At 36.4% G+C, this 13124-nt stretch overlaps 1 protein-coding gene across 4 annotated transcripts in view; it reads right to left on the minus strand.

Annotated features, from left to right (window-relative positions):
- The window catches only part of UVRAG (UV radiation resistance associated), a 262695-nt gene that overhangs the window by 125409 nt on the left and 124162 nt on the right, over positions 1-13124 (minus strand). For all 4 annotated transcript variants that reach the window (XM_084893381.1, XM_084893380.1, XM_084893382.1 and 1 more), the window contains 4 exons: positions 12203-12287; positions 9802-9889; positions 8594-8654; positions 478-643 (listed from right to left, as the gene is read on the minus strand). In XM_084893381.1, the coding sequence (XP_084749507.1) occupies positions 478-643; positions 8594-8654; positions 9802-9889; positions 12203-12287 (400 nt within the window). The remainder of the gene's footprint in view (positions 1-477; positions 644-8593; positions 8655-9801; positions 9890-12202; positions 12288-13124) is intronic.

The raw sequence follows: 13124 nt of genomic DNA on the forward strand, positions 1-13124 counted from the left end.
ATGTCTATCACATTTCTACACAATCCATCTTTTCTGTTGTTGTTTTTTTGTGCTTCGGTAAGGATATTTTTTACTGACATATCCTCCAGTTTACTAATCTATTTTTCAGATATGTACAATTTGTCATTAAGTCTCTCATTCTTTTTCTGGTTGTCTTTCTGATAAATCTTTTACCTCTTTCATTTTTTGACTAACAGGAAAGAAGTGCTACATAAATATTTGCAGAATTATTATACTTGTCCTCACAGAAGCAAATTAAACTTAAATGAGTCAATTTTGCTATCATTAGCAACTTTAACAAGTGCAGGAGTAGATACATTATAATCTAAATGAATGACTATAATCTATTTAAAAGGAACAGAGCTTTACAAAATATATATAAAAAATACCACAATCTAAGTCACATTTTATGTTTTTAATATACTCCATGTTTTATACTGGCTTGATATTAAAAGTATATTTTAAAAAGATACTTACTCTCTCTCCTTTTCTGTCAGCTTGTCGTTGATATTATCTTTGATTGTTGATCTAGATCCCTTATGAATTATAGGATATCTGAGGGGCACTTGCAGGAAAAAGGAAATCATGGAGACCAAATGTGCAGTGTAACCAAGGGCAACAGCAATGCTTCCATCATCTTTTGCTGTAAATTAAAAGCAGAAGAAAACATTTATTTACTTTCTAAATGTAGCTATGAGATCATAATAAGTCAATTTCAAAGAAGACTTTATTGAGAAATAATTGGTAAATAAAATATTAATCTTATCTAAATTACATAGTCTACATTTATAATCTTAAACTCAATTATACATTTATATTATAAACTTAATTCAATTATATGAATTCTAGACAAATTTAAACACATTAATAATACTTAAAATTTACTTTACTATATTTAAAACTATTTCCCAATAATTAATGTGGTGAGATTAACATGTATCAATATATATATATATATATATATATGTGTGTGTGTGTGTGTGTGTGTATATATATATTTAAAGAAAGAATTCTTAATATATTCAAATATCCATTACTTTCTTTCCCAGCATTTTTGAATGTAGAAATAATAGTGGAGTTTATTATACAACGTGAAAGTTAATTTCAGAGGTTTAAACATAACATACTACATAAGCACTGTACATTTTATTCATTAACAACTTATAAGCAATATAGTTGTGCTGGTATACTACTATACAGCATTATTAATTCTATTATGAAGTGAAATAGCATAATCTTTTATAGGGTATGTTCTCAATATTCATAAAGATAGTGTTGCATAAATAAGTTTGTGAAGTCTGAATAACAATAAAGGAGGAAATGTTTTAGATAGTAAAAGAAAAAAACTAAAAAGCCACACTATTAATATATCCTAGAAAAAAATGCATGCATCCTCCAGTCAAACATAAGTAACTGTCTTTTAAGAAGTCACAGAATTACATTTTTAACTCACCATCCAGATTTCTGCTATCGCCTACCAAATGATAATCTTTTAGGTACTCAAAACTGAGTAATACAACAAAAAGTTTAACCTGACCCAGGAGGAAGAAAAAAGGTACTGCTTGGTAGATGGTATTCCCAAAATACTTTAAAAATGTCACACACCAACACAAACACATGTGCACATATACTAAAAGATTTAACACATCATCTGAAATACCTCCAACCAAAGAAAGAAAGGCTGTAATACTTGAGATGGCCTTGGCTTGAGTATTTCCTGATTTCTAAGGGTATGTTTAACTTCAATTATTAGTAATATTTTTCACACTCTTCTTCTTTTATACATAATTTTCTAAGCATTACTTCTTGTTGTAGGAATGCCATTATAGCCATCTAGCCCTCGGTGTAACCAAGGGCAACAGCAATGCTAGTGAATTCTCTACCCTTGACTACCATAGCAGACCCTTGGTTTCTCTTGAATCATATTATAAAAACAGGTTACTTTTATTATATTATTCCGCCAGAATTGACCATAATACTTTATTTACGACAGTTCTTCATTCATCCATAATGACTAAACTGGGCACTTTTTATATGCTATGTCATTCATTTTACAGATTAAGAAACTAAGGTTCAGAGAAGTTAAGAAATGTGTCTAGTATACAAGTAGCCTGACACTGTCTTTGTCCTCTAGGCATTCTAGCATACTGTCCTAGAACTTAACTGTGGAATAGATAAATTTTTATCTTGGAAGCCTAGAACATACCAAGCATATGACACACACACATACCACCTGAGTTTCTTTGCTGTTTTATAGTAATGGCAAAGAACATATAAAAAGTCTGTGAGTCCTCAGTGACTTGTATAGTACCAGACAGAGAATGGACTTCCCAACCAATGTTTGATGTTCTCTCAAACCAAACTGATGGGGGGAAAAATCAATCAGCATTCATTTCAATGACAGTGCTGAGTCATGCCCTAACTGACTAGAATCCTATTTTTTTAGTCCTAACTATTTTTAAAGACCTTGTCCTCTTGCTCCAGTCCCACCCAAGTACCTTGAATACCACAACACTCTGCTTCTACTGAAATCTGTACCTTTGAGACTAACATTACATTATACTGTAAAGACATCACATTACATTTAATCATCATGTAATATCAGAGTTAGAGAAACCTTAAAAGCCAGAGTCTAATGCTATCCATTTAGAGATGGGGGGAAAAAATGAGATCTAGGTGATAAGTCACATAGTCAAAGCCAAACAGATATAAACCATGAGTAAGAGGGAGAACTGTGCCTATACCCAGGCCCCTAAAACATCTATTTGTGGAGTCCCAGCTGGAATGGTGAGCTGCGTCAGAGGTCGCTGAGTCTGTAAAGAGGCTTATCAAATTTACATTACTCAAGGACTTGGTCTTTAAGAGCCTTCTTTGGAAGGGAGAGAAGATGAAGAAGATGGCTTAAGGATCATACTGCCCTAAATCTGAACTTTCCTGTATGTGCTTCACACTAAACTTGTTCTTTCCTATATGACATGACAGAAGCAACAGAAGGCCTTTGAATTAGCTTCCCATATAGGTCAAATGCAAACTACAAATGTTTTAAAAACATCTCTCCAATGCTAAACACTCAAGCATCTACGTACCTTTTTTCCATATTATTAAAGGGCTAATACTAAAGAATTTCATTTGCATATTTTGAGACTACATCCACATAGTTATTAATAAAACAAAAATTGGTTTTCTAACATCACCTCTTTTCAATGATTGAAACAAGTTTGCTTAAATTTAGGGATAAAAAGGTATCTCCAAGAAGCCTATATATGCAAACTAAAAACAAAAACAAAACAAAAAATAGCAAAAACTAGAAACTGGATAGTATTGGAAATTAGCTTCAGTTCTGGTTATTCACTCTCACCTTCGTTTCCACCACAACACCCGCCGTCCCACCCATTAAACACCCCAGGCTGTTTCCTCTCCCAGGCCATCGTGCTCAGTCACAGCCTCACTGTTAAACACCAGGGTGTTGGATTTCCAATATTAAAGCTTTATATTAAAAAACATTTTAAAAGGACCACGGGTGAGGCATTACAGGGCCCAAGGGTATTCCAATGCCCTCAAAAGGAAAACCACCTCCCGGTAGGGAAGTCACTTTCATCACCCCAAGACCACGGAGCCTCCAGTGGGAAAATGTGAGCTCATGTGGTTAATTATGGCGATGGCTGGCCACAAAACCTCAGATGTCACATTCTGTTGCCAATCACTTTAGCTAAGAAACCAAAAGGTTTAAGGTTTCCAGCATTTCAAGATCTAAAAGACTTTTTACCTGCCAACGCCAAAACCTGGCCCTCTGGGGTGTACTTTTCCAGTAAGCATTAATGACGTCCCTAACACCTAATGCAGAGCAGAGGTCTGTGTTCCTTGTGCTGCTCTGGGGGTTAGAAAGGTCACAGATGATAGTTTTGTCGGTGAGAAGAAGTTGGAGGGGGAGTTCAGGGAGGAACAGGAATAAAATGTAAGACTCAGGTACGTAAAAAAAAAAAAAAAAAAAAAAATCCTAAAAAAACTCAATGTTTTAAGTGGCTTCAAACAAAATAAAAATCTGCAATTTCCTCATAATAAATATTTCTGATTTGTTTTTTAAATGCTGGTAGTTACTCAGGTTTGCAGCTGTTGTATAACTTTTTGATAATAAATTCCACAAATACACACTCTCCACGATAACATTATAAATTAGTTCAAATGTCTCTTTGACTTGTATGCTGGACAAACTATCAATGTTCAAATGCATCCATGTACAATAAGTGTTCTAAAAGCTCTTACCATCCTGCCTTCCCAATCACTGAGGCAGCTGATTCGTTAAGGAACCAAGCACCCACTGATCCAGACAGGACAAAATATTTAAGACTCTAATCACTGCCACAGCATCTATGGAATCATTCCATGTTCCCAATGAGACACTGTTTGACATACGGACTCTCCTTTCCAAGAAATCATGCCTGCATAAAGGGATACAGACACAGAAGGAAATCTGGGTCTCATTACCACAAAAAGCTCTGGTGTTATGGATTACTTAAAAAGACACACAAACTTTTTTTTTTTTTTTTTCTTACAAGAAATGTCTCTGTCAGTGGAACTCAAATGAATACCTTCACAGGACCACGTACTCCCGTTGTGTGCAGGTCTCTCTGACATGCTCTAACAGTAACTCACCCAGTTAGAAAGGCACAGTGAATTTTGGGCCACTGTGGCGGAGTTTCCCAAACAGTACTAGGCCATGCAGTGTGGAGTCTATCCCAGCAAAGTCTCATTAATCACACAGGATAACCAGTTTGGGATTCCTCCACTAGAGTCTCACCGAGAACGCATCTGTTACAGAACACTAAAGGCTGGCAGGAGTTTGGAAGAAGTTATTACTCCAAACAAGGAAGAAAAGTGCACCACGACAGGAATAATATGTACCTTAAAACTGGGCTGACCAGGGATGACTTTAGTTCTGCCACTGGTTAGCATGAGTCTTTGGGAAAATTAACTAATCTCTCTGAGCCTCAATTTTCTTGTCTTTAAAAAAAAAGGGGGGGGGGAGTGTAATTTCTTCCCTCAGAGAAGATTTAATGAACAAGATAGCATTGTGCATGATATTCCATGCTATCGTATTTCTATTCACCCAATCTAAAATGTTCTGCTACCCTTCTCTCAACAGGGGAATATTATTTCATTTTTTAAGACACCTCAGCTACCCTCTTTGCTAAAAAGGCTTTTCTGAGCCCCTCCTGATAGGCTGACTATGCCCACTTCTTTGAGTCCCACGTACTTGGTATAATTCCTAAGTGCCTGACACAGGGTATGAATGCAATAAATATTTCTTGATTGGCTTGATTACAAGTATGATAGCCTCAACTGGACTGAAACTTCCCTGAGGTAGGCTCTCAGCACCTGGCACAGGAGATGGCACACACAAAGCACTCAGTAAATTGAGTATATGGAATGCCTTGCAGAATGCTAACATATAATTCTAAAGCCCAATACCACCATATGTGCTTCTTAAAATGTCTGATTCCCAGGAGTTATGGGGCATGAATAGGGCCTTAGAGTGAAAGTAAACACTTATTTCATTTTATCTCCCATTTTTCAGCAACTGCACTAAAAAAGCTGAACTTCTATTTTAAAGGGTATGAAGAATTTATTCAGCTTGTTGGCCTTCCCTCCCTCCCTTCTTTCTTTCCTTCCTTCTTCCCTCCCTCCTTTCCCCCTCCTTCTATCCTTTCTCTCTTGCGATTAATTTCAAGTACATTTATATGAGCACCTTTAAAAGGAAAAGCATTTTCAAATGTTATCTCATTCAATCATCACAATGAATTGGAGATGTAGATATTACCTCATTTACTTACAGGTCAAGAAAGTAAGCTCTGAGAGATTACATGACTGCCCAAAATACAGGTCTTTTCTCCCATTCCCCTCACCCTGAGTTTTGTAGGTATATCAAGCCCATTACTGCCATCCAGACCTTTGTACTTGTTGCTCCTCTTCTAAGTAATGCTCTCCCCAACAGTAATATAGTTGGCACCTTTCAGATTCAAATTTTTGGTTAAATGTTTCTCCTCCGAAGTTGTTCTCTACTTTATCTAAATTTAGGTTCCTCTGTTGTCTAAGACAGCATATTCCCTTACTAAATACTTGTTACATACTTATATTCTTATTTATTAGTGCAATAGGCTGTATATGCTCCATGAAAGGAGAGAACATATTTTTCTATCACCATATCCTCAAAACTCAGCACAGTACCTGAGCTGAATTAATATTTTTTCAATAAATGAATGTTCTGTATCCCTGGAACCTGGCACAGGGCTCAAAGTACTGAGCTTTGCTAAATAGTTGAATGAGGAAAAAGATGTGTCGTGGGCTTTAAGACACCATAACTTTGCCTAAAATCACCACGAAAGCACACTTGTATGACTTACAGAAATTGGAAGGAACACTGTACAATGAAGACCAGGCAAATCCCAGTTAGATTATTACCTAGCTTTGTGGTCTCTGGAAAATCACTTACACATTGTAAGACTATTACACATAAGACTATACCACCTTCCTTATGGGTTTCCTATGTTTGTTTTTGTAAGGATTAAAGATAAGGCAAAATATTATGCTTTTATAGATATAATCTTCCCAACATGAATTAATATGTTCATACTATCAATTAGGAAGTCAACTCAAAGCTTAGATGACTTGCTCCAAATTACATGGTTTCTAGAAAGTGACCAAGGATTGAATACAGGTTTTTCCATTCCTGTCTTATCACTCTTCTTTTATCAGATCCCAACTACTTGTTGTAAAGGCCAATCTACACTAATAAAAGAGAAATACACAAATTAGCTGTCACTCCATTACACCCACAAGCCACACTCACCAGCCAATCAGGAGCGAGTATGCAAATTAACCAAACAAGATGGTGGCTGGTCATGTAGCTGGAGCAAGCAGGAGGCTTAGGTTGCCTTGGCGATGGAGGAAGCCAAGCTTCCCACCTGCCCTGGCCAGCTCTAGCCTCCACTCAAGGCTACAAACTTTCAATTATATAAGATAAATAAATCCCAACAAAAATGGCAGCAGCCATGGAGCTGGAGGGAGCAGGAGGCTTGGGTTGCCCTCAGCAATGGAGGAAGCCAAGCTTCTTGGCCTCTGCTCAAGGCTACGAAGTTTCAATTATAGAAGATAAATTCTAGATACTTGTTTCCAGCCAGCCCTGGCCTCCACTCAAGGAGGCACTGGAAAAAATAAAAGAAAAAGAAAAAAAGGAGGGGCTGGGACCTTGGGTCATTGGGGGGTGATCAGGCCAGGATGGGATGGCAGGGACCATTGGGGATAAGCAGACCTGCAGAGGGGCCAGTTGGGGGTGAGCAGGCCATCAGTGGGGGTCAGTTGGAGGTGATCAGGACAGTGGGGGAGGGGGCAGTTTGGAGTGAGAAGGCCAGTAGGGGGGCAGTTGGGAGTAAACAGGCCAGTGGGGAGGGAAGGTGGGAGTGAGCAGGCCAGCGTTGGTGGGGGCAGTTGGGGGTGATCAGGCTGGTGGGAGGGGGGCACTAGGGGGCGAGCAGGCTGGCAGGCAGAGTAGTTAGGGGCAATCAGGCAGGCAGGAAGGCAGGTGAGTGGCTGGAGCCAGCAGTCCGGGATTGTGAGAGGGATGTCTGACTGCCAGTTTAGGCCCAGTCCCTGTAAACCGGCAGTAGGACATCCTTCGAGGGGTCCTAGATTGGAGAGGGTGTGGGCGGGGCTAAGGAACATCCCCCCCACTCCATGCACAAATTTCGTGCACTGGGCCACTAGTGGAGGTAATAAATCAAAATGGTCTTAAATGTTAAAGGACCATAAATAACAATATTTCCTTTACAGGGAAATGGAAGGACATCCCAACCAAAACTGATAATGCTCTATATTTAATAACTTCTTCCCCAATAGATAATATGCTAGCTTTGAAAATAATCTATAAAGCTATTTAACAGGCCTAAAGCACTGTGTACTTTGCTAAAATAAAAAATATTTTATTGCTAAATATAATAAGTTATTTTCTTTGGCATACTGGTAAAGAGAATAGGAAAATTAAATATTTTAAAATCAGCAATTACTATGAATCACAGTATATATTATCTTTAATATAATTTTTTTAATTAAAAGAGAGCAGAAATGACAGAACAACTTAAACCTGTCATAGTGGGAAAGTAAAAAATAAATAAATAAATAAAAATTTTCCAAATACATTTCACATCAGCAGAAATAGATTTTCTAAATAACAACAAATTAATGTTTGTTATTCTCTCTGCTCCCAACCACATATAAATTTGTCATGAAAATCAAAGCAAAAGAATAGGGAGGGTATAAGTATTCTTACGTACCCCATTGTCTAATTTCCTTAAAGCCCTTTAAAAAATATTTTCTTTTAAGTTTCAAATATAATATGCAACTATTTACCCCCATGATTAGCCTTTTAAGTCTATCAGGGAATCTGACTCTATATCCTCACAACTGGGAAGGGATAAAAGATCCAAGACCCTTCTGGTGAAAGGCTAGGCAACAATATTTTAAGATATTTCTATTTTTCCCTGCAACATACTCATATACTATATACAGCAAGTACTTAGAAGTAAAATAAATAAAATACCTTGGAAGTCCTCAGAATTGGGCAATTTGACACCACATACAAAATAATCCTTATGCTCATTCTGTGAATATAACCAAAGAATTAAATTAACTGTTTTTATGTATAAAGCAAAGTAACTCTAAATCAAATCTTTAAGAATTCAACAGGTTAGTGTTAATTCAAAGACAATATTGTCCTTGACTTAAAATACTATCATAATTGTTGAAGCTGGGTGATTAGTATATGATGATTCATTATACCCCTATATATTTATATACTTGAAATTTTCTTTAATATAAACATTTAAAATAGTAGGTCTAAGCAAAAAGCCATATAAAATTTTATCATAAAAATATCCTTTGCCCAATTCATAGCAATAATTGAAAAATCTTAAATAGAATTAATAAGATTTATGAGCAACCTAAAATCCTATTAACTTTCCTCTCAAAATATTAGTCTTTTAAATGAAAAATTAATCTTCATTCAAAAAACACATCAAATTTAGCAGATTTGGTTCTCTAAAAAGAATCTAGTCAGTTTTAATAAAGTCTTACTTTTTGCATTTACTCCAAGAGCCTAGATTAAAAAAACTTAACAGTCTGACAGGAATAGCTGAAGTAATACTAATAAATATAAATTAACTAATAATTATATTTTTTAAGGAGAACACATGTACTGTATCTGCATGTATGTGTCAGAAATGGTGGTAGCTGAGCCTGACCAGTGCAGCTTAGTGGTTGAGTATCGATTCATGAACCTAGAGGTCACTGATTCAATTCCTGGTCAGGACATATGCCCAGATTGCGGGCTTGACATCCAGTAGGAGGTGTGCAGGAGACAGCCAATCGATGTTTCTCTCTCATCAATGTTTCTATATTTCTATCCCTCTCCCTTCCTATCTCTAAAAATCAGTAAAAAATATATTTAAGAAAAAGAAATGGTAGTAGCTGATAATGGGTTTGAGTGAAAAGGATCCTAAAGATTTTGGTATTCTTTCAGACGAAGATGAGCACATCCCTCCAACAAATTGGTATGAAAAATTAATGGTGGCACTTAATGCCAACCAAATCAAAATCTATTTTTAAAGTAGATATTAGCTCTGGAGTGAAATCATGACAGGGCATATGACTAAGACTAGAGCAATGGGTTTTTTCATTGAGAGGAAATTTCAAATAAAAATCATCTTTTAAAACAAAACAAAACGTTTTTTCAGAGAATTTGAAACTTACCAAATCAATTGGGTAAATGTAGGAAAGCTCAGATAATAACTGCCTGCAACGAATTGTCAACTGGGCGTTAGTCTTCAGAAAAAGTTCTCTAAGGAGAGGAGAAAAAGTACATTTGTTAAAAAATATATATATATATTCTTACATGCTTTCAAACATTTCCACAGAAAAATATTGCACTGTCTATACTAGGCCACAGAAACTTAGCAGTAGAGACAAGAATAATATCTAACATACATCCTAACCTATCTCTCAATACTATCAATCAAGCCAACTCTATACATACTGAGGCCTAATATGTATGTATACCCTTTAAGGGATGTAAAGGGTATAAATCATCACTGACCAAGCACCTACTACTATATGCTAGGGGCTTTACAAATGGCTTTGTTTAATTATTATAACAACGCTATTAGGTTGATATTGTTATATCCATTTTATAAACAAGGAAACAAGGTTTAAAGAGGACCCATAAGGCAACCACCATCTCATTTAATATGATTTCATGGCATATCCATCTAGTAGTTCCTCAAAAAAAATATTTTATTTTTCACTTGCAACTACATGTTACAATTACATTAAAAAAAAACAAACCAAAAAACAACCACTGCCACGTTAGGAAAATAATTTAAGAAAAAGAACAAACAAGGAAAAACTGTGGCTCGAGATGATACAGCTCTTCTTTTGAACTGCTTAAGAAACATAAACAACAGGTGAAACACCTACAGTACAAATATCTGCTCAACTGTATTAAAATGTAAGGGGGAAAATCATTTAGGAGAAGCTGGCAGTCAGAATGAAATGTAAACGTAGTTGTATAATGCAAACAGCACTGAAGACATAGAGGATCAAATTCTGCTTTCCTAGTGAGTTGGACAAAGAGTAACTTCCAAGAGCCTTACTTTCTTATCTGCTAATTGAGAGGAATAGGGGCTTAATTACAAGAAACAACAACAGCCTGTAATTATTGGAATCGAGAGTCTAAGTCATTGGTCAGCAAACTCATTAGTCAACAGAGCAGCAAACTGTGGCTCGAGAGCCGTATGTGGCTCTCAAGCAACAGTTTGCCGACCACTGGACTAGGACTAGATGAAATCCAAGGTTGTTTCTAGGTCTAACTTTCTTGAGTCCTCAATTGCTAAGGTTTTTTAAAGAAAAATGTAGGAATGTAGGATGAAATTACTCTCCTGAAAAAAAGAAAAGAATAAGGATGAGCAAAAGAATAGAGGAGGCAATAAATTAAGCATGCGCTGAAAAAAGAGAGAGAGAGAGAGAGAGAGAGAGAGAGAGAGAGAGAGAGAGAGAGAGAAAGAGAGAGAGAGAGGGAGAGAAGCATTAGCATTTGTTAAGTGAATGTTGTGGAGTGACTGAAATTACCGTGTTTCCCTGAAAATAAGACATCCTCCGAAAATAAGACCTACTTACAGGTTTCCTTCTGAGTGAAATATAAGGCATCCCCCCAAAAATAAGGCCCCCCTAGGCTAAACATGAGAGATTTGGTCCACTGATTCTGAAAGAAATGGAGTCACAAGAAATTCACCAGGAAATTCAGGAATTGGATTGTTATGATGATGTTCCAGAAGATGATGACATGATTGTCATTGAATAAATGAGTAAATTCTTGATACTGTAGGATTCACAGTTTGTCTGGTTTGTGTTGACAACTACCGTACTACCGTACCATATACAGGTAATAAATTTCCTTTATTTTCATTTAACAATAAATGTGTACCGTATTCTTCTTCATGGAAAAATAAGACATCCCCTGAAAATAAGACCTAGCGCATCTTTGGGAGCAAAAATTAATATAAGACACTGTCTTATTTTCGGGGAAACAGGGTAGCTACAGTATAGCACCAACTTACTGAAGGTTATTTGAAAGTTAAGCAAAACAATCACCATAGCTCTTAAAAAAAGAAAAAAATATCTGGTAAAAATAGAGGAGAGGTCTGATAACGTAGAGGATAAAATGGAAAGATGGAGAGAATCATGTTAGAGAGATCATCTAGGAGCTGTTGAGGTAATCAAAATGAGCTAATAACATTAAACTGGAGTAAATCTAAAGAAATTACTGAAGAAAAAACTATCAACTCTACTACACGCTGAAGAGAGAAAGAGAAGAAGATTCAGACATCAAGTCATGGTGCTATGACCTTGAAAACTAAACAGTTCTCATTTCTGATTATGAGTATATACTAGGAGCTTTAATAAATGCCTCTATTACAGTGTATGACACGCATAACACATAGTAAGTGCTTAATATATATTTGTTGAATAAATGAATATGGCCTGAGGTGTTTGGAATACAAATTAATAGCAGCAACTTTTAAAGAATCCTACTTTTCCAAACCCTATCCTCAAAGTAAACTTGACACTCACAACAATTATTCTGAGTTTCATTTACCTTTTTGCAGTGCACTCTTTCCTCAACTCATTGAGGGATTCCTTCTGGAGTTGAAGCTTGAGGTGCTCAGTTGAAAATGTACTGCCTGGAGGGAGATGGAAAAGACAAGTCCACCTGTAACAGTGCACAGAGAGATGCTCCCTCCCAACCAAACAGGCACAGCCGGGCACGGCTGTGAGAGGGAAATAAAGGGTTAAAAGGCAAACAAAATAGGCTGGGTATAGAGGTCTTCTGGAGGGGATTAACTGGAATAAGTTTCCCTATTGGTTTAATTTTTATAAACGTCCAGCCTCTGGCAGCTGTCAGAGAGTAAGCATCTAAGATCCCCTCACACAGATTTCTGGATTGCTGACCAATAAACCCTGGTGGGATTTCAAAGTTCAAACAACTTAATTTTTTTTTTTAAGTGGCTACGAGCTCTGGGTGTTAATGATGATTCTCTAAAGGTTCATCAATTGTAACAAACAGACCACTGTGGTGGGAAATGTCCACAATGGGGGAGGCTGTGCACGTGTGGGGGTGTATGAGAATTCTCTGTCCCTTCTGCTCAATTTTGCTATGAACCTAAAACTGCTCTAAAAAATAAAGTTCATTTCTTAATAGTTAATTTCTGTTCTACCAAAAATGCTATATAACATTACTATATGTTATTACTACCATATTATTCATAAGGATATGCAGTTTTAGCTACAATCACATGCACAGAAAATGTATATTCTGATTTTTCCATATTATGTCACAAGCATTTGTATATGTTTACAGATAATCTGATTTGTGATGTTCAATGGCTGTATAAAATTCAACTCCAGGGGTATAAATTATATGAATATTCCACATTCTAACTGATACCCCATGCCTTAATCCTAATACAGAACATTTAATTTTCTTTAAGTGCTTGCCGTAGCACTGCAATGATTAATAT

Source organism: Pipistrellus hanaki (genome assembly GCF_964339955.1).
Source record: "Pipistrellus hanaki genome assembly, chromosome: 9".
In the NCBI taxonomy this organism is placed as follows: Eukaryota; Metazoa; Chordata; class Mammalia; order Chiroptera; family Vespertilionidae; genus Pipistrellus; species Pipistrellus hanaki.